This window comes from Lagopus leucura, unplaced genomic scaffold (genome assembly GCF_019238085.1).
Source record: "Lagopus leucura isolate 7727_CA_CO unplaced genomic scaffold, USGS_WTPT01 Super-Scaffold_100055, whole genome shotgun sequence".
NCBI lineage: Eukaryota > Metazoa > Chordata > Aves > Galliformes > Phasianidae > Lagopus > Lagopus leucura.
Window position 1 is genome coordinate 1,387,442 of NW_024962301.1, and position 24,049 is coordinate 1,411,490.

General features: G+C 59.0%; 4 protein-coding genes across 9 annotated transcripts; 1 reads left to right on the forward strand and 3 right to left on the reverse strand.

Annotated features, from left to right (window-relative positions):
* Positions 1 to 379: 379 nt before the first annotated feature.
* NEFH (neurofilament heavy chain) lies at positions 380 to 5,345 on the forward strand. The gene is made up of 4 exons (XM_042886205.1): positions 380 to 1,175; positions 2,145 to 2,344; positions 2,941 to 3,065; positions 3,334 to 5,345. Exons 1-4 carry the CDS (start codon positions 380 to 382, stop codon positions 4,814 to 4,816), a joined length of 2,604 nt encoding a protein of 867 aa, XP_042742139.1. The 3' UTR covers positions 4,817 to 5,345.
* Positions 5,346 to 6,135: 790 nt separating this feature from the next.
* THOC5 (THO complex 5) lies at positions 6,136 to 17,479 on the reverse strand. Its single transcript, XM_042886196.1, has 20 exons — positions 17,414 to 17,479; positions 17,071 to 17,184; positions 16,458 to 16,601; positions 15,915 to 16,028; positions 15,199 to 15,296; positions 14,973 to 15,119; positions 12,984 to 13,098; positions 12,336 to 12,468; positions 11,215 to 11,292; positions 10,862 to 10,902; positions 10,260 to 10,359; positions 9,922 to 10,030; positions 8,339 to 8,440; positions 8,119 to 8,215; positions 7,873 to 7,987; positions 7,306 to 7,409; positions 7,126 to 7,213; positions 6,902 to 7,017; positions 6,605 to 6,795; positions 6,136 to 6,349 (listed from the first exon to the last, which is right to left on the reverse strand). Exons 2-20 carry the CDS (start codon positions 17,164 to 17,166, stop codon positions 6,286 to 6,288), a joined length of 2,052 nt encoding a protein of 683 aa, XP_042742130.1. The 5' UTR covers positions 17,167 to 17,184; positions 17,414 to 17,479; the 3' UTR covers positions 6,136 to 6,285.
* A 302-nt stretch (positions 17,480 to 17,781) lies between these two features.
* On the reverse strand, positions 17,782 to 21,007 carry NIPSNAP1 (nipsnap homolog 1). Of its 2 annotated transcripts, XM_042886199.1 has the most exons (10): positions 20,839 to 21,007; positions 19,931 to 20,058; positions 19,768 to 19,813; positions 19,420 to 19,514; positions 19,211 to 19,281; positions 18,984 to 19,124; positions 18,740 to 18,771; positions 18,456 to 18,550; positions 18,249 to 18,332; positions 17,782 to 18,170 (listed from the first exon to the last, which is right to left on the reverse strand). In XM_042886199.1, the coding sequence occupies exons 1-10, from the start codon at positions 20,922 to 20,924 to the stop codon at positions 18,106 to 18,108; spliced, it is 843 nt and encodes a 280-aa protein (XP_042742133.1). In that variant the 5' UTR covers positions 20,925 to 21,007; the 3' UTR covers positions 17,782 to 18,105. The 2 variants fall into 2 exon arrangements, with proteins under 2 accessions (XP_042742133.1, XP_042742132.1); XM_042886198.1 differs by lacking the exon at positions 20,839 to 21,007 and having other exon boundaries at positions 19,931 to 20,368.
* LOC122188132 (pleckstrin homology domain-containing family A member 4-like) lies at positions 20,921 to 23,711 on the reverse strand. 5 transcript variants are annotated; one of them, XM_042886202.1, is made up of 6 exons: positions 23,639 to 23,711; positions 22,899 to 23,003; positions 22,426 to 22,498; positions 22,152 to 22,245; positions 21,875 to 21,978; positions 20,921 to 21,363 (listed from the first exon to the last, which is right to left on the reverse strand). In XM_042886202.1, exons 1-6 carry the CDS (start codon positions 23,687 to 23,689, stop codon positions 21,023 to 21,025), a joined length of 768 nt encoding a protein of 255 aa, XP_042742136.1. In that variant the 5' UTR covers positions 23,690 to 23,711; the 3' UTR covers positions 20,921 to 21,022. The 5 variants fall into 5 exon arrangements, with proteins under 5 accessions (XP_042742136.1, XP_042742134.1, XP_042742137.1 ...); XM_042886200.1 differs by having other exon boundaries at positions 20,921 to 21,383; positions 22,152 to 22,249; XM_042886203.1 differs by lacking the exon at positions 23,639 to 23,711 and adding an exon at positions 23,516 to 23,601 and having other exon boundaries at positions 20,921 to 21,383; positions 22,152 to 22,249.
* Between the last annotated feature and the right edge of the window lie 338 nt (positions 23,712 to 24,049).

Genomic DNA, 24,049 nt, shown 5'->3' on the forward strand with positions numbered 1-24,049 from the left:
CCCCACACCCCACAGTGCTGCCCAGGGTCCTGTCCCAAAACATGGGGACCCCATCGCAGTGCAGATCCTCCAGCACCAAAAGTTCTCGACCCCTACCTGCAGTAGAGATGAAGCCTCGTAGGAGCCTATGCTCCTGTGGGGCGGCCCCACTCCCTCCCGTAGGATTCCCATCGTTTCCCCGGGCTCCCCACTTCCAACCCGAAGGCCGCTCCCCGGAACCCCCCCCCACCACGCCCTCGGGGCTGCGGCGGCGGCTCGGGGCGGTGCCTCTGCCGGTGCCCGTCCCCGTCCCCGTGCCGGCGGAGAGGCGGGGCAGCCCCGACGGCCCTATAAAGCAGGCGGCGGCGGCAGCGGTGCCGCAGTGAGGGCGGGGGCCACCATGAGCCTGGTGCTGGAGGCGTTGCTGGTCCCCCCGGGGGGGCTCCGCAAGGAGCCCTCTCGCCTCGCTCCGCGCTCCGCCACCTCTTCCAGCGGCTTCCACTCATGGTCGGGACCCCCGGGCCCGGCGGGGCGAGCGCGGGGCGGCGGCGGGGGAAGCGCGGCCGCTTCCTCCACCGAGAGCCTGGACTCGCTGAACGGCGAACCGCGGGCGCGTAACGAGAAGGAGCTGCTGCAGGTCCTCAACGACCGCTTCGCCGGTTATATCGAGCGGGTGCGGGCGCTGGAGCAGCAGAACCGGGCGCTGGCGGCAGAGGCGGCGGCGCTGCGGCAGCAGCAGGCGGGGCGCTCGGCCATGGGCGAGCTGTACGCCCGGGAGCTGCGCGACATGCGGGGGGCCCTGGTGCGCCTGGGGGCCGAGAAGGGGCAGCTGCGGCTGGAGAGGGCCCGCCTGGCAGAGGACGTGGCCGCGCTGAGGGGCAGGCTGGAGGAGGAGGCGCGACAGCGCGCCGAGCTGGAGGCGGCGGCCCGCGGGCTGGCCCAGCGCTCTGCGCAGGAGGAAAGGGCCCGGGGGCCTCTGGCGGAGCGAGCCCGAGCGCTGCGGGAGGAAGCGGAGCTGCTGCGGAAACAGCACCAGGACGAGGTGGGCGCGCTGCTGCGCGGTGCCCGTGCCGAGCTGCCCGCTGAGCCCCCCGCCTCGCTGCGGCCCGGGGTCACCGCAGCGCTGCGCGACCTGCGGGAGCAGCTGGAGGGCACGGCGGCACGCAGCACTCTGCAGGCCGAGGAGTGGTTCCGCGGTGAGTGATAACCCAGCCCGCTGCATGCTCCGCGGGCACATCCCGGGGAGAAGGGGATCCGTCGTTCTTCTTTTCCCCTGGAGGGAACCCTGCGGGGCTGCGGGTGGGCGTTACGGCCGGTGCCCCCGCCCAGGCGTGTACACTGAGCTCCGGGAGGGCGGGAGGGTAACCCCAACCCGCCCGTTTGGAGGGGCGCCGCACGCACCACCACCCCCGCGGATTTCTGGGGGGAGGGCAGCGAGGTGGTTTTCCCGACACCCCCCGATGCTGCAGGGAGTCCCGCTGGAGCGGGGCCAAAAGTGTTGCGGGGATTGCAGCATAGCGAAGGGAGAGGGTGCCGCATCCCCTGCGGGGGGGATAGGGCGTGTCTCATGCGCTGTTCGGAGGGGCACTACGGTACCGGGGGAGGAAGAGGGGGGCGACACCCCGGGGGTCGGCGCACGTCGGCGTGCTGCCATCGCCCCGGCACCAGCGCCTGGGAAGCGGCGCAGCTACGCTTCAGCACCGCGGACAGCGGCACTTCAGCACCGCGGACAGCGGCAGCGCCGTGGCCACGAGCGCGGCGCTCTGCGGGGCGGGGGGCACTGCGTTCCACCTCCCCCCGTCCCCTAAAGCCCTTGTGGCAATCTCTGCTTCATCCTTTCCCGCCACTGCCCTTCTGGGTGGTGTATCTGGCACGGTGAGGAGGTGTGCTGGGGAGGGGAGCAGGATGATGCAAAAGATGGTGGCAGGAGCTCAAGGGAACAGGGAAATTGTTCTCGCTGCAAGAAGCCCATGATGAAGAAAAGCAGTGCCCAGCCTGTCCTGCTCTGGTGTCTTCACATGCCTGGGAATGGACACCCTGCAGGGTTCGCTCTGCAGAGGGCACACACACAGGGAAGTGGTGGTATTAAAGGATTTGCCGTCCCCCATAAAAGGGAGGCTGCAGTCTCCCTCCGTCCCTGCAGCTTTTCCTTTCCCTTGCTACAGTGAGGCTGGACAAGCTCTCTGAAGTTGCCAAGGTGAACACAGACGCCATGCGCGTGGCTCAGGAGGAGATCTCTGAGTACCGCCGTCAGCTCCAGTCCAAGACCACTGAGCTCGAAGCCCTCAAAGGGACACAGGAGTCCCTGGAGAGGCAGAGGCAGGACTCGGAGGAACGCCATCATGCAGATGTCCTCTCCTATCAGGTAGCGTGGCGCAGTGGGCAGAGTCCCAGATCTGTCACTTGGTGCAGAGGGAGCATCCAGCTGTCAGGGAAGAGCAGTGCTGGGGCTGTGGCCTCGGGGATGCTGATGTCAGCAGCAAGTACATTTGAGCTCTCCCCAGCTCCTGATGTTCAGACAGCCAGAGCCAAGGCTGCATCCAGGCTGCTGTGTCTGGCACCTGCAATGGAACTGTCCCTTGTGTCTGCTGCCCATGACATTGATCACAAATGCCATTGAATAGTGACCAGGGTTCAGACCATGTCATGTCGCAGCACTGGGAACAGCAGCTCAGATTTCTGTACCCTGTGGTAGCTATAGACTAAAACCCTGTCTCCAGGGAGATGTTCCAACCCCATCAGCCTCAGGATGGGTAGGATGACTGCAGTGACCAGCAGACCAAGTAGTCTAGATACATTGCCCCTGGCTGCCCCTGCCCGAGAAAAGCCAACTGACAGTACTGCAGCTCTCCTTGGAGTGGTGCAAGGCTCTGGGGTTCCCTCAAGGACAAACTTGAAAGAGCCCCAGCATTTTCCCCCCTTTGCTCCCTGCATGGCACCAAGTGACTCTGTCTGTTGCAGGAAACCATCCAGCAGCTTGACAATGAGCTGAGAAACACCAAGTGGGAGATGGCAGCTCAGCTCCGCGAATACCAGGATCTGCTCAACGTCAAAATGGCCCTGGACATTGAAATTGCTGCCTATAGGTATGGGGTTGGCAAAGGGAATGGGGGTGCATGTCTTGGCTAGTCCCCAGTGCTGGCATCCGTGAGAACATTTCTTGAAGGCCCTTGCTAGCACCTGGAGTCCTTCTTAGTAAGACAGCAGTAAGTCCTCCAATACCAGCGAAGGGATTGTGGAGGGAAGGGTGAGGAAGCCTTCACGGGGTGATGGCATGCAGATGAAGGGAGGGAGAGGTTGCTGCGTGGTGTGGGTGCAGCTGCTGATGGCCCTGTTCTGGTCTTCTCCTGGCAGAAAGCTCTTGGAAGGGGAGGAGTATAGGATTGAGACCGGCTTTGGAATGGTCTCCTACCCTGAAGTGATCCCCAAGGCTCCCAGCATCGCCACCAACATCAAGGTAAAGAGTGAGGAGAAAATCAAGGTGGTGGAGAAATCTGAGAAGGAGACAGTGATTGTGGAGGAGCAGACAGAGGAAATCCAAGTGACTGAGGAGGTGACTGAGGAGGAGGAGGCTGAGAAAGAAGCTGAAGAGGAGAAAGCTGAAGAGGAGAAGGAAGAGGAGAAAGCTAAACCAGAGGATGAAGAAGAAGCCAAGTCTCCTGCAAAAGATAAGGCCAAATCCCCAGAGAAACCTGAGTCCCCTACAAAGGAGGAAGCCAAGTCCCCAGCAGTCAAGTCCCCTGAAAAGCCTTCAAGCCCCTCAAAGGAGGAGGCCAAGAGCCCACCTGTCAAGTCCCCAGAGAAACCCACGACCCCAGCTGTCAAATCCCCAGAAAAACCCCCAGTGCCCTCAAAAGAGGAGGCCAAGAGCCCACCTGCCAAATCCCCAGAAAAACCTGCAACACCCTTAAAAGAGGAGGCAAAGACTCCAACTGTGAAGTCCCCAGAAAAGCCACCGAGCCCTACAAAGGAGGAGATCAAGCCTCCATCTGTTAAATCCCCAGAAAAGCCACCAACCCCCTTAAAGGAGGAGGCGAAGAGCCCAGCTGTCAAGTCCCCAGAGAAACCTGCAACCCCCTCAAAAGAGGAGGCCAAGTCCCTGGCTGTCAAGTCTCCGGAAAAGCCTGCAACCCCTTCAAAGGAGGAAACCAAGACCCCAGCAGTCAAGTCCCCAGAGAAACCCACACCCCCCTCAAAAGAGGAGGCCAAGACCCCAGCTGCCAAATCCCCAGAGAAACCCGTGTCTCCCTCAAAGGAGGAGGCCAAGACCTCGACTGTAAAGTCCCCAGAAAAAGCCAAATCTCCACTGAAGGAGGAAGCCAAGTCCCCGCAGAAGGAAGTGGCCCCAGCCAAGGAGCCTGTCCCCTCCCCTCCAAAGGAGCCCAAGGCCCCTGCAAAGGAAGAGCAGCCAAAGGAGGAGAAGGCTTCCCCCAAGCCTGCAGCAGAGGGCAGGAAGGATGAGGCTCCCAAGAAGGATGCTCCAGCCAAGGCAGAGGAGAAGCCCAAAGAGAAGGCAGCTGCCGGGCCTCCTGCCACACAGGTGAAGGAGACCAAGGCTGCCTCCAAACCTGCAGAAGAAGGGAAAGCTGAGAAGGATGCTCAACCAAAGCCTCAGCAGGAGGCTGGCAAAGCAGCTGTGAAGGAGCCAGAGAAGCCTAAGGCTGAGGAAAAGGCGGAGGAACCAAAGAAAACGGTGGAGGAACCAAAGAAGGTGGAAGACCCCAAATCAAAACCCAAAGACGACTCCAAAGCCAGTAAAGAGCCCCCCAAAGCTGAGAAGCCCCCCAGCAAGGAGGGCAAAGCCCCAGAGCCGGCACCCGCTGCAGGAAAGAAATGAGCGGAGCTCCTCCGGGAGCTGGAGCTGCTCCGCTCCCCTCCGAAGGGTGAGACGGGGACGGTCCCCACCCGGGGTCCCCCCCAGCCAGGCCTTACCTTAGCAATATGTTTGTGAGAGACACAGCCCCTCGCTGCCCCACGCCAGTGGTATGTTCCGATCGCTTCAGTAGCAGAATGTGATCCATGCAGAGCGCCACATTTAACACTTGAGTTCTAACGAGGAAAACAGACCCCGGGGGAACCGACTGCCCTTCTCCAATAAGTGCATTTATTTATTGTATGTGCAATCGATGGACAAGTGCAACTCAGAGCTCTAGCTGCTTGGGAGGTGTGCCGTGGGCTGGCTGGCAGAGTCCTTCCCTCGCTGGGGTGACGAGTGGCCCTCTGGGTAGCAGCCCCAGCTGTAGCTGGCTTCGGGGAAGAGGTTAGGAACTGCAGGAATGCCCACGGAAATACGACGTGCACTAGGAAACTCGAGCCCACTGTCAATTGCTTATGTGCAATAACCAAATAAAGTGCTTACAGAGACACACCAGCTCTCACTGTCATTGCTCGGCCCAGGGGAGGAGGTGAAGGGATGCAGGGAAGGCTTGTGCCAGGGCTGCTGGGCACTGTCACACAGGGCTGGGACACACAGAGGGTGACACGGGCTTTTCAAAGCATGGGGCAGTCCTCCACCTTCCTGCCTGCAGCAGGGAAAGCTCACGGGCGGGCATGAAGGGCTGCAGGCCCAGCTCAAGGGATGGAAACAGGGCCAGTCCTCACCACAGTCCACCAAGGCAATTTTTGAATTCCTTCTCTTTTTAAATGGCAGCTCCCCAAGGACTGCCAGCGCCCGGATTAAGCCAAGTGCTGCAGCACAGCCCTGCACTGCAGCACCACACCTGTAGTGCCTCCAGGGGAGGGGAAAAGGCTCCACCAGCCTTCCTTTCCCAGAGAGTCACTTTGGCACCAAGCGCCCCCAGTGTTGAAGCCCAGAGCCCCGGCTCTGACAGGAGCTGCAGCGGGGAGCTGTGCGGGATGGAGGGGGGCACAGCCCAGCCCAGAGCTCCAAGCTGCCGCTGTGCTCTGGGGTTTGTGCCGAGTCAGCTGGCAGCTGGGGCTGCAGTGCAGGAAGGACTATTTTTAGCCAGCTCAGTTCCTGTTACCGAGGACCTGCAGTGGGAGGGAGGAAAGAAGGCAGGCAGGGCCCAAATGGGGAGGCAGGGCTTGGTTCCAGCCCCCATGGGACACAGAAGCACGGAAGAGCTCAGAAGGGAAGGGATCCACCACCAGGATCAAGGTCCCCACACCGCAGCCATCTGCACACACACACACTTCTTCCAATTCAGCATTTAATCCCTTCAGTTACAAAACCTCAAATGAGACCCAAAACATCATAAAAGAAACTGAAATGACGGGAAGGGAACATTGCAGACAGGATGAGGCTAGGTCCCAAAGCAATGCCCAGGCAGGGGAGCCCAGCAGGACTCAGCGGTGGCTGAAGAATCCCTGAGGGTAGTTGAACTTGAACGGCTTCAAGCGCATGGGGCCCCTAGAAGAGAAGAGGAGGGACAGGTTGGCCCACGGGGGTCTGCTCCCATCCCAGCAGGCCCGACGTGCTGGTAAGCTCAGCACACTCACAGAAAGGGACAGGTCCCGGGGTGCAGCTCAACTGTGCAGGGCTGACCCTCACAGGCCTTTCTGTCACCACGTGCCTGGACAGCAATGCCTGCCAGCAGGGTCCCTACCAGCATCTCAGCCCCCTCTGCTCACTGCCTGCAGGGACAGCACAGCCCCAGGCTCTCACCTGACCAGGCGCAGGCACATCTTCTCCTGGGGGAACTCCTTGGGCCCCTCCACAGTGGTGTCGTGGGGCTCCGTCTCCAGGTAGACGTCCAGCACCATGCAGAGGCGCTGCAGCTGGTTGGTGAGGAGCTGGTAGCCCGGTTTGGGCCCCCACAGCTCCTTGTAGCACACGTTGACTTCGCTCTCCATAGCCTGGCAGATGCAGATGCGTTGCAAGTTTGGTTTTCTGTTCTTCCCAGCCAGCAGTCTAACCCTTACCAAGGGGACAGGAGCACTGGGAGCTGCCCCGATCGCTTACCCGAATGTTGTCATCGTTGCTGCCGGTTCGCTCTCCTTTCCAGTTCAGGCAGAGGCTGAAGATGGGTGGCAGCGCGGAGTAACCGGGATTAAGGACCACAGCGACCTGGAGCTTGGCTGAGCGAGGCGAGGAAGAAACATCGATGACGGCCCACAGAGCCTCCCTCGTGTGGAGGACTCAGGCAGCTGCTATTTGCCATCGCCGGGGGAAGGAAACACACCGACCTGTTCCCCTCTCTATCAGGGCCATGTAATAGAGATGGGTGTCTTCAGCCAGCCCAGCCTCCACCACGTCTTTAGTGTAGGGCAGCTCCTGCAAGGGGAGATGACAGGGAGTGAGCAGCTGCTGGCTGCAAGGCACAGCACGGGAGCTGGAGGGGATCCAGGCTCCCACTCAGCACCTACCGTGTAATCCTCGAAGGGGATGGCAGCCCACCTCACCAGGCGGGACACGATCTTGGTAGGGAAGAGATGCTGGCACTCGCTGGACACCGGCACCACGCCATGCTCTGGAAGCAAGCACAAGGCTGAGCGGGGCAGGCTGGGGATGAGCTCTCTGCCTGCCCCACGGGTGACAGCAGTACTGGGACCTGGGGACATTCTTTATCCTTCTGACAACTTCACCAGGCACCCAGAAAGCAGCAGCAGCCTCAAATGCAGTTCTGCTGGCGCTCAGGACCTCACAGCACGTGCCTGGTCTGCTCCAGGGGTGCTTGGGCACGCTGTTTTCCTATCACCACAGCCTGAATAAACTCCCAGAGCCAGGATGGCTGGCTCCAAAGGGATGCTGGGCATCGAGAGGGGCACAGCCACCTTCTCCCACCACGAACATGGCAACCTCAGAGCCCTGACACCACAGAGCAGAGGGACAGTGGCAGTCCAGACCCATAAAAGCCCTTCAGAGTGACACAGGTTAGGCACCATTCCTGTGCAAGAAGATCCAGCCACTGCACAGCCTCCCCAGGCACTCACCAAGAGAAGCAAACTGCTTGTGGAGAGCCAGGCGGGATTGCAGCCTCGTCCTCAGCAGCTTCATGGTCATCTCCATGTGGCTCGCGCTCAGCGAGTTGTCTGCAGTGACAGTGTGCTGTGGGAGGAGAGAGCATCAGCACCCTGCCAGGGAGGGGACACCAGTGTCCCCAAAGCCTCCCCAGAGCCCTGCCAGCTCAGCCCGATGTCCTGGCAGGGAGGGGAGGGGAGGGAAGGGGTGAGACGTGCCTGAGGCTGATCCTTGGGGAAATGCAGGCCACCCAGCTTCTGCACCCACACATAGGGATGCCCCAGCTCTGTCACGTAGTCACTCAAGGTCAGGATGCTGAAGAACAAAGAGGAAAGGTCACACAGAGCACTTCCTCCTCCGTGAGGGAGCAGGCATCATCTTCTTCCACCCCGAGCCAATGCCAACTAGCAGGACACCGGCTGCACGAGGTCCACTCACCCCACTTTGTCAAACTGGAACTGGTTGGCTGGATTGGGGGTTTTCTTCCCATGGTCTCCCGGGTACAGGCAGCTCAGGAGGGAGTCTGGGGAGAGCAAGTCGCTGGCAGGAGAAGGAAGAGAGGAATCATGCAGCAGCCCAGGCCTCACATCTTTCTGGGGCACCTGCTAACAGGCTACGAGCCCAGAGACTGGGGATGGATGACCCCCAAGCTGGGTTTCATGACACACAGAGTGGTCTTCCCATAGTTCTGCTCTTGAAAATCTGTCTCCTCCCTGGTTGTAAAGAAACTGGAAATCACAGTGCACCATCTCTTTGAGTTCCCAGGAGCTGCTCAGAGGCACGCTGCACAAACTCTGAAACCTACTGATGGCAATCTGGGTATGGAAAAAGCAGAAATCATAGCATGCAGAGGGCATGGTCTGCATGGCATGCCAGCCAACAAGCTGAAGTAAAATCCCTCTGCTAAAAAAGAATACATTTCTTCACGTCTGACCACACTCACAAGCCCTAGGAAGCATAAAGGGCTGTAGAGCATCTAGGCTGGGTCACAGGAGACTCAAGAGACATCCTGCTACCACAGCGTCTCCTAAGCAAGGACCCTGCCTGCAGGGGTCTCACCAGGGAACGAGTCAGGGCTAAGGAGACTCCTCTACATGATTCATCCCAGCAGGAAGGCCTGGCATGGAGGGGTGTGGGTACATATGGGGAAAAAGAACCCAGGAGGACTGGGAGGCCTCATGGGAACAGCCTGGGAGGCAGCGTCTGTTTTTGGGTATTTCATGCCACCTTCTCCTGCCTCCCTCTTCCTCAGCCACCTTCCAGCCTAGGAGAGCTTGCAGCTGACCTGAGCTCCCTGGGCAAGCTCCCAAAGCTGCCACTGCAGCCAGTCCTCACACAGATCGGGCTTAAGCAGTCCCTGGGGAGCCCACGGAAAGGAAGCTGCATCTCTGGTACTGAGTGCAAGGTGACCTGTGGATCAACCAGCTGAAAGGAGCTGCCAGGTAACGGCTGCAGGAGGAAGGAAAGCAGTTTGGCTGCAAGATGCCAACCAAAGGCAACAAGGAGGAGAGGTTCCCCTCCAGCTCTAAGAGGTTCCCAGCCTGCCCCGTTTTGCCATGGGGGATGGGGCAGATGAAGAGGAGGAGGATGCTGGCAGCTGCAGCAGCTTGGCAGGACTCCCAGAAAGGCCATGCTGCTGCTGACAGGGAGGACACTGTCAGGGCAGGATAGATCTGCAAGGTGAAAGCACTCCTCACACAGAAGTGCAGAGGCTCTTTAGGGCCTCCTTACCATTCTAGCAGGAATCAGACCCTACAACTGCACAAAGATATCAGTGATGCCCCAGGTAAGGAGGAGAGAGGGACTGAGGATAAAACCTCACCCACAGCTCTCACAGAGCTGGGACTCACAGGGCACAGAAGGCTGTTAGCCTACAGCTCAGCAGAGGGACATCGCCACCACACCTCTGGTGCTGCATCGCTGTGCTCATGAGCAGAGCTGGGCAGGACATCAGGGCAGGGTGACTGTGACAAGCTCTGGGCACAGCACAGGACCCACACACAGCCCGGGGCTCTGCTCACCCAGCACTGATGGCAGTCGCCAGCTCAGCAGCAGTGGTCACCTTGGTCTTCACAGTCATGATGTTGAGGTTCATCAAGTAGTAGAAGGTCAGGTGAAGCACATTCTCATCTGTGCCAGAAAGAAAGAGAAATATTGCTTCATGCTCTGGCTTGGAGCACTCGGTACTCAGAGCTTCCTGTAGGAAGGGACACACATTCTGCTGCTGCCCTGCTAAGACAGCAAGGAACAGCTGCTCTCTGCAGACCTGTCAGGACCCTTCCAGCACTGAGCTGTGGCAGGTTGCTCCTTGACCTGCTCTCGCACCCCTCTGTGCCCAGGGCCACCAGCACCAGTTTACCTTTGCACTTCAGGTCGATGGTGACAGACAGCGGGTGCCGCTTCAGCATCTCCTTGCGTTTGTCATCCAGCTGCACACCCAGGGTGGGCCTGCGCCGCTTCTGGGGGGAGCAGAACAGCACTGTCAGCCCTGGACCAGCACTCCTCGGCCTCTCCTCCTCTTTTGCTGCTCTTTCCTTCCCTGCCCACCACTCTGAGTCCCATTCTATCCCTGCTGGACTCCAGTCTTCTCAGCTGGAAACTATTTATACAAAGTGGAGCAGCTCCTGCAGGAGAGCTGCAGGGCGGACACCGCTGCGGATGGGATGTGAGCAGGGCAGGTTTGTACTCCTGCTCTCCTGTGCTCAGGACAGAAATTGGAAATGCAGCCTCTTTCCTCCCAGTCAACACAGAGTGCCCAGCTGAGGCCAGTTCTTCCTCCTTGAACACAGACAGATTTAAGGCCAGCACACCTCCACACACACTGGCAGTGTCCAAAGATGAGTCCACAGACCCGTTCAGGCCCAGTAGCCCCAGCAGCTTCCAGCTCACAGGTGCAAATGAATTTGCCCACACCACACTGTGCTGGGAGAGGCCCCAGAAGGGGAGAACATTATTCCTTACCGTGGTCTGTTCCTCCTCCATGTCAGAATCGCTCTCATCATCTATGCAAAGAGAGAAGCAAATCCCATGGTGAGGGGGTTTCCCCACACCAGCAGGGCCACCAAGCCCTCTCTCTGAGACCACAGCAACCCCAGGTTACCCAAATTGCTAGAGCAGGGACAAAGCAGGATGCAGGCCAACGGGGACACGACATCCTGCTCAAGAACATTCCCTCAGTACTAGCAGTCACTGTAACAAGGGGCCACAAACACCTCTCAGGAATGATTACGGGATGAGGGTGATCAGCTCCCAGGGTTTTTAATCACATACCCAGAACACAATCCCTCTGGCTGCAGCAACACCACCCTACTCACCCTGCGAGTCCTCAGGTGGCTTGTACAAGGCTTTGGCTTCCTCTACGCTGCCTTCAATGGCCACAACAAGCTTCTTGTCTGTGGAAGAGACATGAAAATAAAGCCACGGATCCCACTCCTGTGTGGGAAAAACAGTAAAGGTTATGGTGCAAGCTGCCAAGGTTGGAGCTTGGTGGGCTACAACCCCAAAAGCACATGTCCATATGGTGTTTATTAAGCCTACAGAAAGAAGGTCAGGCTGCAGCCCTGCCCCAAGAAGCTCCTGCTCTGTGGCTGCACAAGGCAGAGCCCCATAAAGCTGTAACAAATGGTCAGCAGGAAGAGGAGCTGTCAATAGGGCCCTGCAAGGCTAACGTGGGGCTGGATCTCCTGCTAGGATGGGGTCTGAGCAGGCAAAGCACTGCGTTCTTAAGGACTGCTGCTGGAAGCCATCAATATCACAATTTTTTTTATATCAAGAACCAAGTCCATCTAGCACGAAGAAAAAGCAAGGAGCTGTCAGGGTTGTAGGCACCATGCACAGGGAGCTGTTTAGGGCAAGAAATCTTGTTCCTGCTGAGCAGTGAGACTGCAGCTCTCATGTAACTCCACAGATACAGACAGCCAGAGGGATCCTGAACCCTGCTGGGACATCCTGACTGAGAGGAGCTGCTGCACAGAGCACCTCCCACAGAACTCAAAACACAAAGCTGGTCAAGAGGGGGGGATGCTTTCAGGCGAGCTGTGGGTCACTGCCCCTGCAGAGGCAGCAGAGACCCCATGTGTCCACCACCACCCATGGGCAGCACAACCTGGCATCCATCCCACACTCAGCAGCTCTCTAAAGGCAAGCAGCCATCCACATCAACCTCGATGCTGAGGTGGGAAGCCAGCTTTCCAAGCAGTTCTTCCAGCAAAGGAAGCTGAGCAAACAAGGTTTCAAATGCTGCTGCCTCAGTGTGCTGGCTTTGGTGCCACCCTGCTGCTCCGGGCTCAGCAGAACGCGGCAGCAGAGCAGACAGGATGAACCACGCCAACCAATTCTCCCCAGGGCAGCTTTCTGCAGGCACAGTGAAATCTGGCCCACGAGGGGAGCGTGCCCCTCCACCCCCCACAGCAATCCTGAGGACCCTCGTGCTCACCGCAGGCCTGACCATAGGCACTGGCTTGAACAAAAAGAACGTAGAGGGGCGGCGGCAGGTGCCGGGCTGTCTCGTACTGCTTGTGTGCCTGGTCGAAAGGCATGAAGAGGTACTCCTGGACAGGCAGGGAGGCCTGGAGGAACAGTAGGGACAGCATTCAGGGCTAGGGACAGCATCGATTCCCACTCAACCCCCCCCCTGCACCCCAAGGCAAGTGGGAGATTGGAAGCGGCCACACAGCTGTGCAGTGTGAAATGCAGGGATGGCCACAGCAAACCCACAGCACAGCATGCAGGAAAACTTTTGGGTTTGAAAATAACCCAGTTCCTCCTCCTTTTCTCCCCTCCCAAGGTGATCACAAGGGGCTGGAGCTGCACGCTGCTCTCTGGGGAAAGGCCCATTTAATGAACTCTTCATCTGCAGGAATTGCCGCATAAACAAGGAGGCTGTGGAGGAAACCCAACCAGGCAGGGAGCAGCTCTGACACTTCTGCTTGCTCTGCTGGGATCCTGCACTTTCAGATTGGGATTCAAGCCATGCTGACTGGAAAGGAAAGGGCCCCAGATGCTGTCCCTAACCAACACAACCCCTGGGGCACACCAACTTGCTCCCAAGGCCTTTTCCTTTCCCGCAGGGCTCAGCAAGTACCTGCATAATGCTGTTGAGGCGAGGCTGGAGGCTGCTCAGATACTCCTTTTTCACTTCAATCTCCTTCAGGATCTTCTCCTTGATGGTCTGGCATTCCTTGTACCTCTCTGCCAGTCTAAGGGTGGGAATTGGGTTAGCAGCATAGAGCACAGTGCCACAGCCTGCAGGGCCAGCTTGGGTCATCAGCCTCAGCTTTCCTGACCTAACAGAAGTCCCTGCAGGAAGTCAGGGCTGACGCAGCGACACACAAAGTGCTCTCAATGCCAAGGACGGGTGGAGGCTGTCAAGAACTCTAAACAAGGGAGAGGAAATGGAAGCTCAGCTTTGCGTTGTACCTGGAGGAAGGGCAGCAGAGCTTCCCTCAGCAGATCTGCTCCCAAAGCAGCTCTGCTGACAGGACACAACTGGGATCCTCTGGACCCTACTAAGCTCCAAAGAAGGCTTCTCCACTTTGTGTCACTCCAGCTACAACTGAGATAAACTCCTGAGTCGAGGCTTAGCACACTAACAAGTGCTCCTCCTCATCTGGCTAGACAGACAAGGAAAATGCAAATTCACCATGACTCTCTGAGCTCTGGTTACACTTCTGTTGAGGGAGAACACACACAGCCTCCTCACTGCTGTTCACTGCCACCTCTCACATAGCAGAGCTGCACAGAGAAAGCAGAGCTTTCGGGCACACCGCCTGGGAAGCACCTGACACAAGAGAAGGAATCCTGCTATGGAGCTCACATGCTCCCCTCTTCAGCCCCTGCTTCCCACTGGTTGAGAACACAACACAGCAAATGCTCCTGTGCTGGCTCAGCACAACAGCTTCCTACACACAGCAGGTCTGAAGTGCAGCTTTCAGACACCGCTGCTGAGCTCCCTGCGATGGAGCCAGAGAGAGGAGCAGAGCCCTCGCACCGCTCACGAGGCAACTTCTGAACTGAGCCCAGACAAATCCAACACACCGCTTAGTGGCAGAGCTGGGAACAGCAACGCGACCACTGTGGAGGGAAGCTAACAGCCCTGTGAGCACTGCAAAGTGCCCGCTGCACTCCTGGGGCAGCTGAAAAGACAATTTCCCACCACAGTGACGAAACGCGGTGCTCCTAAACACGGTGGGACGAAGACTGGAAACTACAAAGTTTCCCAGTGTTTTGCTGTGCAACGTGGGGCATGCTCAACTGAATTCTTCTTCACCTTTCACACAGCTTGCAATGAACAAGCAGCACTAATGAGAACCTTAAATCTCCAGGTTGAGCAGTCCTCTGCAAGCTTCTGCAGCACCTCTTATTGGTTACCAGCACAGCTATTCTGAGCTGTGCTGTTCCCACAGCATCTGCTGGCAGCTTAGACTGATCTTCTGAAACACCTGCTGGATGTCACGAAGAATTATGGTACGTCTGGTTTTCACAAGGGGTGAATCTCCTTGTCTGGCCACGTCAGGGGAGGGACGCTGGGGGTCAGATCCTGCACTGGGATGGTGCCACAAGCAGACAAACCGAGCCACTTAAACTCGTTCCTCACATCACAGCACAGCAGACAGAACAGCCACTGCTTTGCCCTACGTGGCACATCTTGCAGAACAGGGCTCTGGGCCCAAGTGCATAACTGCCCATCCTTCAATATCACCGCCACGCTGGATGGGCGCCTCATTCCCTCTGAGCACACAGTGGTCACGCCAGAAACGAGCTACAAAATTAGTTTTCTCCTGTTGATGCTTAAGAGCCAGCACTGATGGGCACTGCCTCAAGGAGTGGGCACGTGTGGATTCCCTGGGACGGCTAAAATGCCTTTGTTGTCATAATGCAAGGGGTGAACCTTCATAACAAGGGCATAGTCACACAATAAATCTGCCACTTCCTCCACAGGGAGGATTTTGTAACGCTGTAAAAACCTTTACCTTTGCTGTTTGCTTCGCCGAGAGGCTGTGCAGGCTGGGCTGTGTGCAGGGAGCACTGTCCTGCAGCTCAGAGAGCAATGAATGATGCAGAATGGACCCACCTCTTACGCTGCTCCAGTTCCCAGTCCAGGCGGGCAAGGGTCTGCTGGTGGGGCTCAGTCAGGGTGATGTCAGGTCGGCTGATTTCAGTGGGAGCCTCGCTGTAAAACTCCTCCAAGCTCACCAGTTCGATCTCCTCATGCTTCGATCTGCAGAGACAGAACAACTGGATCAGGGAAGGGTGGCAAACGCACACAGCCACTCCTCCTCCTCCCCAGTCAAACTCACTTGAACTCCAGGCATTTGGTGATCTCTTTCTGCAGGTGCATCACCTCATAAAGCAAATTCTGGAGCTGGAGGTGATAGGCATCAACCTTCTGCTTTGCCTAAAACACAGACACAGTCAGTGAGCACAGCAGGAAGGGACACATGCAGAGAGGATGCACTTGTGGCAACCCCAGTGCTGCAAAGACTGTTACCACGCAGGTTTTGGGGAGTGCGAAAACTCAAAAGGAAAAAAGACATTTTCAGGGAGTGAGAAAGCAAACATTCATCGCATTGCATTGATCCTGGTGCCTTCTAGGAAGGCAGCCTGGGACAGAAACAAGGCAGACCTGCTAAGGCACGTGGGTCAGATCCCGTTCTGTTCCTGTATCCTCAGTAATATAATTAAAATAAACATTGCTCAAATATAGCAGAAAAAATCTTCCAGAAGCATGGCTAAGAATTCTGAGGCCAATCAGCAGATGTTTCTCAGGCTTGCAGCTCACCAGGCTCAAGACCATCTGACTCACCATTACCTGACAGGAGAAGACGGCCCTCTTTTGCAAGCCATTGCAACTACAGCCTCTGCCTTCCTGCAGAAAAGCCTCCTAGCAAAACTCCAGCACAGAAAGCACCACCGGGCCGTGGTTTGGATCTGCACATGCACGCACAGGGAGCAGAAACTGCAGCATCTCTGCTCCTCAGAACCCCCTGTCCTGCGCTCGCCGCCCACTCCGTACCTCATGGGTCTGATCTCGGCCCTTCTTCAGCCGAATGTGAGCCAGCCGATTGAGCTTCTTCAGGGTCATGAAGTGCACGCAGCTCTGAACGCGTCGCTCGTCTATCTCAGAGGCCTGAGAGGCAGGAGGGAAATGTGTGAAGCAGCTCAGGCTCACCACAGAGCCCCTGCTGCAGCCCTTTCTTCGAGCACCGAGACGAGCGGGGCTCTGTGCTCCTCTGCAGGGCAATGCTGATGTTACTGGGGTTCCTGGGGAGCCTCACGTTGCTGGACACAACCAGAGGGCTTTCTGGTATCCACAGGAGCTCAGTTCTGCCCCCGAGTCCCAGCTCATCAGCACACTCCCCAGCCATGCCTCAGAGGTCAGTAATTCTGAGCAAAGATCGCTCAGCCAAAGACCACACGCCTCAGCTTCATCATACGTAATTTTATTTAACACAGACTGCTCCATTTGCCTAATTTTCCCCAGAACACGGCACGGCTTCTGCTCCTTTCAGATTCCCTGAAAAATAACAGAAAACTAAGCACTCAAGGTTCTCCTTACATTGTCCTTGACGCCTCTGCTCTTCAACTCCTGGATTTCTGCCATGAGCCTCTGAAGCTCCTGGCACGTCTCTTTGTAGAGTTCATAGTCCTTGATGGGGTCCCGGAGATCAACCTCACACTCCTCACTGTAGTACCGAGCATCCTGCAAAGGGCAAAAGTACCTGCACTGCTGGCTCTTACATGTTTGCAAAAAAGGGCAGTGGGAAACACATGGCTGGGCTCAATTCTTTGCTGCATTGGCTTGAGATTTCGTACGTTGAATGACAACTCAGTAACCAATCCAGGACACAGACACTGGAAAACACAGGCTGCCTGTCAATGTAGTTAATGTGAGCTGAAAGGGTGCTGTGCTGCTGCAGTGTGCCGAGGTTACAGCACAGAAGAAGCCCCGCTGACAGATGCTGACAGAACTTTGGCCCTGAGCCTCATGTGAGCATCCTGAGGTAACCCAGGAACACCGAGGGCCCTTCCAGCCTTCTGCTCGCTGCCTCCCTGAGCACCGTGTGTCCTCAAGGAGTCAGAAGGGAGAGGGGCAGTTCAGTTTCCGAGGTGCTGAGGGTTGGCTCTGACCCAGCACCGTTCAGCACACACCATTCCCGGCCACGCTTTACCTGCTCGCCATCGGCTTTGCCCCGCTTGCCCTCCTGCGGGCCCCCATCCGTTCGGATCACTTTGGGCTTCCTCTTCTTGCTGGAGTCCGAGGACATGACACTGCCGGCCGAGGGCTGCGGACGGGCGGTAAGGCTGCGCTCCGGGAGGCTCGGCCGCTCCTCCTCAGCCAGGCCCAAGCGAGGCCTCCAGCCCTGCTACCCCCTCAGGGGCACCGTGTCCCGGCCCTTCGCCTCCAGCTCCCCGCTCCCTACCCCCAGCTCCCCCCCGTGACCCCTCCGTCCCCTCCCCGCCCAACCAACACCTCTCACACCCCCACGGGCTCCGGCGGAGCCCCGCGCTCACCCCACCACCCGCCTCAGCTCCCCCCGGAAGTGACGTCACGGAGCAGCATAGCGCGGCCCGGAGAGACGCGATGACCAGCGCCCCCTGCCGGGCAGCCCGCTCTCGGAGGACCGTGGCCAGAAGGGCCTGACTGCAACTGCACTGGGCGTGGCCTTGCGCCCGAAGGGGGCGTGGCCTGTCAGAATATGGGCGTGGTTTGCACAAGGGGGCGTGGCCTATGGCCTCATTGGGTGGTGCGGTGCGAGCTCCCCGATAGCATCAGGGACACCGAGGGTGCAGAGGGCACTCTCAAGGGTCTCAGCATAAGGACACCTCATGCGTGAGGGTCCCCGTGTCCCCAGTGCTCCCTTCTCCCCAGACACGGACACTGGCAATTAAATATTTAATTGGTGATATCCCACAGCCCGGCGGGGACAGGCATCCGACGAGCAGCTCGTTAGCAGTAATTATGAGCAGCCCCCAGCTCACCTCTCAGGAGGGCTTCTGAGGGTTTGCCCCCAGCATGGAGGGCCAATGGCAACACGGGGTGCACTGCGGCACCTGCAGGTCCCCACAAACAGGGGGCAGCTGAGCCCAGGGGGTCGGGCTCTCACCCCTTCCCCCCCCCCCACCCCCCTCAAGACACCCCAAAATGGAAGAAGACGCCCCCAGCACTTCCCAGCAGAGCTGGGGCAGGCAGCACGTGTCCCAGTTCACTGCAGCGGGGAGATCTTCAGGGGGATCATGATCCGGGACTCCATTGTCCGAATCAGCGGCACTGCAAAACACAACGGGGGTGGGGTCACCTCGCAGCTCTGCCACAGGGACAGGGACAGCCCCAGCCCCCTGTGCTCACCCGTGTAGTAGACATTCTCATCCCAGCCCCGCTTCCTCCACGCCGCGTTCCTTGTCTCCTCACGGGACTGCAGGTCCTTGTAGGCTGCAAGGAGGTAAACCTTGTTCCTAACGCCTCCCCTGCAGCCCCTGGGGAATGGTGTATGGGGTTTGGGGTGCACAAGGTGGTGGGGTGCCAGTGTGGGGTGGGTGAGATGAACACGCTTACCCCAGAGGTGGTGCACGACATACAGCTCCCCGATCTGAGAGAAGAAGCCGCCCACTGCCTCCTGATTCTCCTGGCGGTACTTTATGGCCCGAGCCCTGGTGAGATGCAGAGAAACACCAGGGCTGGCACAGCTCTCCCTGCGCTCAGCTCTTATGTCCCTGTGCTGAGAGCGGCCAAAGCTTCATCTGTGCCACCACCACAGGAACAAGGATGCAAGAATGGGTCTGAGGGCCAGCATCACCTGGCCATATGCAGAACACCAGTTGCATAAAGCAGCCACTCACCAGTTATTGCCCCACTCGATCATGGTCCCTGGCTGCAAACAGAGGAAATAAACAACAGGATAAGGCAGCTGCACCCCAAGTATCACCTTCTCCCTCTGCCCAGGGCCAACTCACAGCCAGAGCGCAAGTGACCCCAAACACCTGCAGACCACAGGCTGCTTTGCAGACCTCAGCACGTATAGCAGGGCTCTGGGATCCCCTGGGTTCCAGTGCCATGCCTGGGATGAAACATTTCATGCCTCACCTTGAGCTTGTAGGTCCTCAGCTCGTAGATGTTGGGCCCCTTGCGGGGCAGGGGCTCATTCCAAAAGCTGAACTCCAGCAGCAGCTGGTTCCTGCGGGACAGCAGCATGTGGCTCCTCTCCTTGCGGAAATCCAGGTACTCCTGTGGACAGCCGAGACTCAGGGCAAGATGATGGGAGCGTGGACACCCCACAAGGCTCCCCATTTGGCCACCAATGTGAGTGGTACCTTATTCTGCTTCAGCTTGTTCATGCAGTCCATGAGGGCTGGGTACCCACCAGAGAAGCGCCAGAGGTGCACTGGGATGGGACAGTAAGGTCTGGCAGGAGGGGAAAGCACCAGGGAGCCCCCCTCCCGAATGACCAGGATTCACCCCACATCCCCTCGGGGTCACGGCCATGCAGGGTCGTCTGCTCCTGCAGAAATGCAGCCCTCACCTGCTTGGTCCTGCTCCCCGTACCACGTATTCCAGTTCCCAACCAGGTCACAAGGGTAATCGGCATCTGAGTGAAGCTTGGGCAGCACCTCCTCCCTGCAGGAGGTACAGGAGGTGGTTTATGGGGTGCTCCTGGGCTGCCCCAGATGGGAGAAAGGGGGCAGCTGGAACTGGCAAGCAGCAGCTGCGTCTCTCTCAGCAAGAAAAGTGCTGAGTTTCTGACCCCAGAATGCTCCCGACATCCCCATTTGCCTTCTCAGCCCAGCACAAGAGATTCCAAAATCCCCCTGACACCCCCAATTGACCCCCTCCCAGTCCCCGGGAGATAGTGGGCAGTCCCCCAGCTCACGTCAGGCTGTTGTAGGCATCCAGACATTCTGGCTTCACATTGTGAACTGTGGGGGAAAGATGGCAAGATGCAATGTCACAAGAGAGAGCGGGATGAGCGGCTGCGTTATCAAGCTGCAAGAGCCTGGGAGGGGTGTGCACCCTCTGCCTGTGGTGTCACTCACACTGGATCTTGTAGAGGTTGCTGGTCTCTTTCTTGGACAGAAGATTGGAATGGGCATCCTTGCGTGGATCCACCTTGTGCACAAACAGGGAGCGGAACCAGCTGCCCTCAGCATCCTGTGAGTATGCCCTGCAGGACCACGCCGTCAGCAGGGCTTGGGGGGGGATCGAGGGGGGGAGGATACAGCTGGGCACAATGGCTGTGGTCTGATGTGGGGGGAAAGCGGGAAGCAGAGGAGGGATCTTGTTCCATTCCCAACCCAGCCCCAGGGCTGCGTGCTCCCTCACCCAGTGCTCCCCAGGGAGAGGTCTCATTCATTTCGCGGTGGCCCTGCCCAAGGGTGTAGGGTGACAGAGATGACACAGAGGCAGTGCACTCGGTCAGACCTTTGCCCACAGAGCGGCAGGGCCTGGTAATGTATTAACGGCGTGGGGTCAGCGGCCCTGGACGCTCAGCGAGGGCACAGGGTGACAGCAGGCCCTGAACCACGGCGGGGGGAGATGGGGTGGGAGATAAGGGGGTTGAGACTGGGGGAGATGGGGCTGAGATAAGGGGAGATGGATGCTGGAGGGGGAGATGAGGGCCGAGGGGAAAGACTGGGGGAGGGGGGTTGGGGCCTTCTAGGGGAAAGATGGGTGCCGGGGGGCGAGGAGAGCTGAGGGGAGGGGGATGGGAGCTGAGAGGAGGACCAAGGGAAGGGCGGAAATGCGGCCTGGGGGGAGACAGGAGCTGAAGGGGAAGAGATGGGAGCTGCGGGTTTCTGGGCCTGAGGGGAAAGATGGGCCTGGGAAAGAAACGGGGCGTCGGGGGAATGATGGGACCTGAGGGGAATGATGAAGCCTGGGGAGATGATGGGCCATGGGGGCTCCGGGCCGCGGGGCGGGCAGGGAGGGGCCGGGCTCCGCTCACCGCGCCCCGCCGAGGGCCCCGCAGCCGCCACCACCTTGCAGCCGCCGCAGCAGCACCGCACCGCCTCCTGCCAGCGCCGCCGCCATCTTCCCGGGGCGGGGCGCCTTGGGGCGTGGTTAAATATAGCCACGCCCACAACCGGACTCTGCCCCTCATCGGGCGTGGCACCGCGCTGGCCCCGCCCTCAAAAGCTGGCGTGCAGCAGGGTGATTCTGATTGGCTGCCGCGCCGACCCGTTGGCCACGCCTTCTCTTCCGTCCTCGAGCCCCCGGCTACCCACAATGCTTTGTTCCCACGGCCACAGAGAGATCTCATTGGCTGCCGCCTGCGCGGCCGTGCCTCCAGATGCCAGCAGCCAATCAGAGGTCTCCCTTGGAAAAGCCGATTCTTGATTGGCTACGGTGCCTTCTTTTGCATCCCTAAGCCCTCCTGCGGCCGGCGGCGTCAGCTGCTGATTGGTCGTTGCCACGGACTGTTGCAGGCCGTGGGGCGGGGTTTCCTCTGGGGCGGGCGTGCTCGGGAGCGCTGGGCGGGGCGGGGCCGGGCTGGGGGCGGGGTTAAAGCACTGATAGCCCCCAGCCCTGCCTGTGGGAGCCCTGCGACCCCCCCACCCGTAGCTCCCCATGGACTCCCGCTTCCTTCCATCACTCCCTACAATCCCCATTTTGTGCCCCACAACCCCTCATTGCCCCCCCTTAGCCCCACGTGGCCTCTCCGTAACCCTCCATAGTCCCACCTTGGCTTCTATAGGCCCTCAAGACCTCCTGTGACCTTCCCTTATCTATTCCATATGCCCCCGTTGTCCTCCACGACCCCTACATAGCCTCCTTGTATCCACCCATGACTTCTCCATGGCTTCCCATGACCCCCTTAAAGCCCCATAGCCCTCCATAACGACCCATAGCCCCCTATAGCCCACCATTACCCCTTCCATGCCCCCTATAGCCCCTCCATATCCTCCCCCACGTTGCCCCTATATTCTCCATGAGCCCCCATAGCCCCCCCCTCTCCCCATGTCTCCCAGTTTGGGGCTCACCCCCCCAGGGGTGAGGCAGAGTGCCGCAAACTGCACATCCAGGCCCCCAGCTCCTCAGGGCTGTCAGCCCCCAGCACGTAGCTCCGCATCCCGGGGTGCTCGACCTGGGGGAGCAATGAGCCAGCAATGGGCCTGGACCCCCCTCTCCTCCCCCCAGCACTTATTCAGCCACAGCACCCCAAGGCCCACATGGGGAACTGGGCTTTGGGGTCCCAACCTTGGCTGCAGAACGGCAACTGTTGTTGCCCCCTGTTTGGAGTTCCTCCCCCCGACTGACCGTGAAGAGGAAGCGAGGGCTGCCAGTGTTGGGGGCCAGGACGCGGATCCTGTAGCCAGGTAGGGGGAGCCCCCCCCGTACTCGCTGCTCGCTGCTGTCTGAGGGCAGGGGAGGATTCAGGGGGGCAGCCCCAGGGACCTCTCCGAACCCTGCAGAGCTCCAGTCCTATGGCAGGGGCTCCACTGACCCCCTGAGTTCCCCCAGAACCTGCCCCAGGGAGCCCCAAGAAGCCCCTGACCCCTGTCACAGGCCCATCCCCTGCCCCTCGCCTCACCCCTGTAGTAGTAGAGGCAGAGATCAACCAGCACAAACCAGCGCCGCTTCCAGAGCCTCAGCCCTGAGCTGTCCTGGGGAGGTAAAAAGGGGGCTGAGCCAGCACCTCAAACACAGAGCCCCCTGAGACCTGCCCCAAACCCTTTGGATCCCCCCAAAACCTACAACCCACCAGCTTCTCCAACTTCCCCCCAGACCCCTCCAACATTCCCAAACATCTCCAAGACCCATAACCCCCCCAGACTTCTCCAAACTCCATAACTCCATTAGGAATCCCCTAAACCCAGACCCTACCCCTAACCTCCAGCACCCACTGACCCCCCACGAGCCCTTCCGGCCCCCTCCCCCCCCCAAATCCCATAACCTTCCCCCAGCACACCCTACTTCACAGTCCCCCTGAATCCCCCCTCCCCAGTCACCTGTGGTCCTACAACCGCGCACCCCCCCCCATCCCGCTGTTCCCCTCAGCCCCACCTGCTTGTGCAGCCAGCCCCGCATGGTGGGGGGGATGTGGGGGTCTCTCCTCATTGCCTGCTCCCCCTTTCCAAAGGTGTGGATCCTCAGCACAGGGCGGCAGGGCTGGGCACAGGGCATTACCAGGGATGGGGTCTTAAAGGGATTCCCTCAGATCCCTGTGCCCCCCTGCCTTGTTACCCTGGTCCCCCACTCCCCAGGGTCCCCTTTCACTCCCTCCCATGTTTGTCTTAGTCCCTCATGCCCCCTGGTCCCCCCTGTGCTCCCACAAAGCTCCTCATGTCCCCCCACCCACAATCTTCTCCATAGCTCCCTTGGGCTCCCCATATTCCCCACAGACCCCCATGCCCCCACTGCCCCCCAGGTACTCTCATACTATCCCACAGATCCACAGATTCCCTTTGTCCCCCATAACCCCCATAGCTCATCATACCTCTCCCAGACCCTCCCTTAATTCCCCATGCCCATCTGATCCCCCCTTACACCCTCCGTATTTCCTCACATGCCTTCTACTAATTTGGGTCCTCTTGGACTCCTCCATACCCCCCCATAGCTCCCCATACCCCTCTCGGACACCCTCATTTCCTCAATACCCACCGTGCTCCCTCCCCATGTACCTTCCAGTCCCCTTGCTTCCTTCATACTCCTACACCCCCCGTCGCTCCCGCAGACTGTCCATACAGCCTCCCCCCCCCCCCCCCCCATATCTCCCCTTGTGGCCCCCAGCCCCCCATGCCCACTTGGGTGCCGTTGCCGGGGCCCCAGGGGGTTGCAGCGTTGCTGTCGGCCATAGGGTCCCTGTGGGGGTGGTTGGAAGGGGGGGGGGTGGCACTGTGAATGGTCCCATTCAGCCCTCACCCACCCCACAGCACAGAGGCCCCATTCTGTGGTGTGCGGGGGCACTGTGGTGCTGAGATGGGGCCTGGGAGAGGGGCCCAAACCTTTTATTCCAATCCCATAATTCCTATGCCAGTCTCAGTCCTCATCCCATTTTCCTGATACGGGTTCCAGTCCTCTCCTGTTATGTTGTTACTGTCCCATGTAACCGTTATCCCCATGGCAGTCCTGGTTCCAATCCTACCTTCATTATCCCAGTACCAATCTGCATCCCCATTCCCACCCTGCCATCCTAGCTGTGGTTCTGGTCCCGT

Bases quoted from the DNA above. Each gene is read 5' to 3' on its own strand.
- NEFH (XM_042886205.1), top strand. From the start codon at position 380: ATGAGCCTGGTGCTGGAGGCGTTGCTGGTCCCCCCGGGGGGGCTCCGC. The intron at 1,176-2,144 runs GTGAGTGATAAC...CCCTTGCTACAG, and splicing joins GGCCGAGGAGTGGTTCCGCG to TGAGGCTGGACAAGCTCTCT. The intron at 3,066-3,333 runs GTATGGGGTTGG...TTCTCCTGGCAG, and splicing joins ATTGAAATTGCTGCCTATAG to AAAGCTCTTGGAAGGGGAGG.
- THOC5 (XM_042886196.1), bottom strand. From the start codon at position 17,166: ATGTCCTCGGACTCCAGCAAGAAGAGGAAGCCCAAAGTGATCCGAACG. The intron at 10,031-10,259 runs GTAAACTGGTGC...TTTCTGGCACAG, and splicing joins CATCGACCTGAAGTGCAAAG to ATGAGAATGTGCTTCACCTG. The intron at 7,018-7,125 runs GTCGGTGTGTTT...CGCCTCGCTCAG, and splicing joins CCTGATAGAGAGGGGAACAG to CCAAGCTCCAGGTCGCTGTG.
- NIPSNAP1 (XM_042886198.1), bottom strand. From the start codon at position 20,243: ATGAGACCTCTCCCTGGGGAGCACTGGGTGAGGGAGCACGCAGCCCTG. The intron at 19,515-19,767 runs GTGAGCTGGGGG...TACCTCCTGCAG, and splicing joins GATGCCTACAACAGCCTGAC to GGAGGAGGTGCTGCCCAAGC. The intron at 18,551-18,739 runs GTGAGTGGCTGC...GCATCTCACCAG, and splicing joins ATCGAGTGGGGCAATAACTG to GGCTCGGGCCATAAAGTACC.
- LOC122188132 (XM_042886200.1), bottom strand. From the start codon at position 23,689: ATGGCCGACAGCAACGCTGCAACCCCCTGGGGCCCCGGCAACGGCACC. The intron at 23,004-23,638 runs GTGGGCATGGGG...CCCTGTGCCCAG, and splicing joins GCCCCGGCAACGGCACCCAA to CCCTGCCGCCCTGTGCTGAG. The intron at 21,979-22,151 runs GTCAGTCGGGGG...TTGCTCCCCCAG, and splicing joins GCCCTCGCTTCCTCTTCACG to GTCGAGCACCCCGGGATGCG.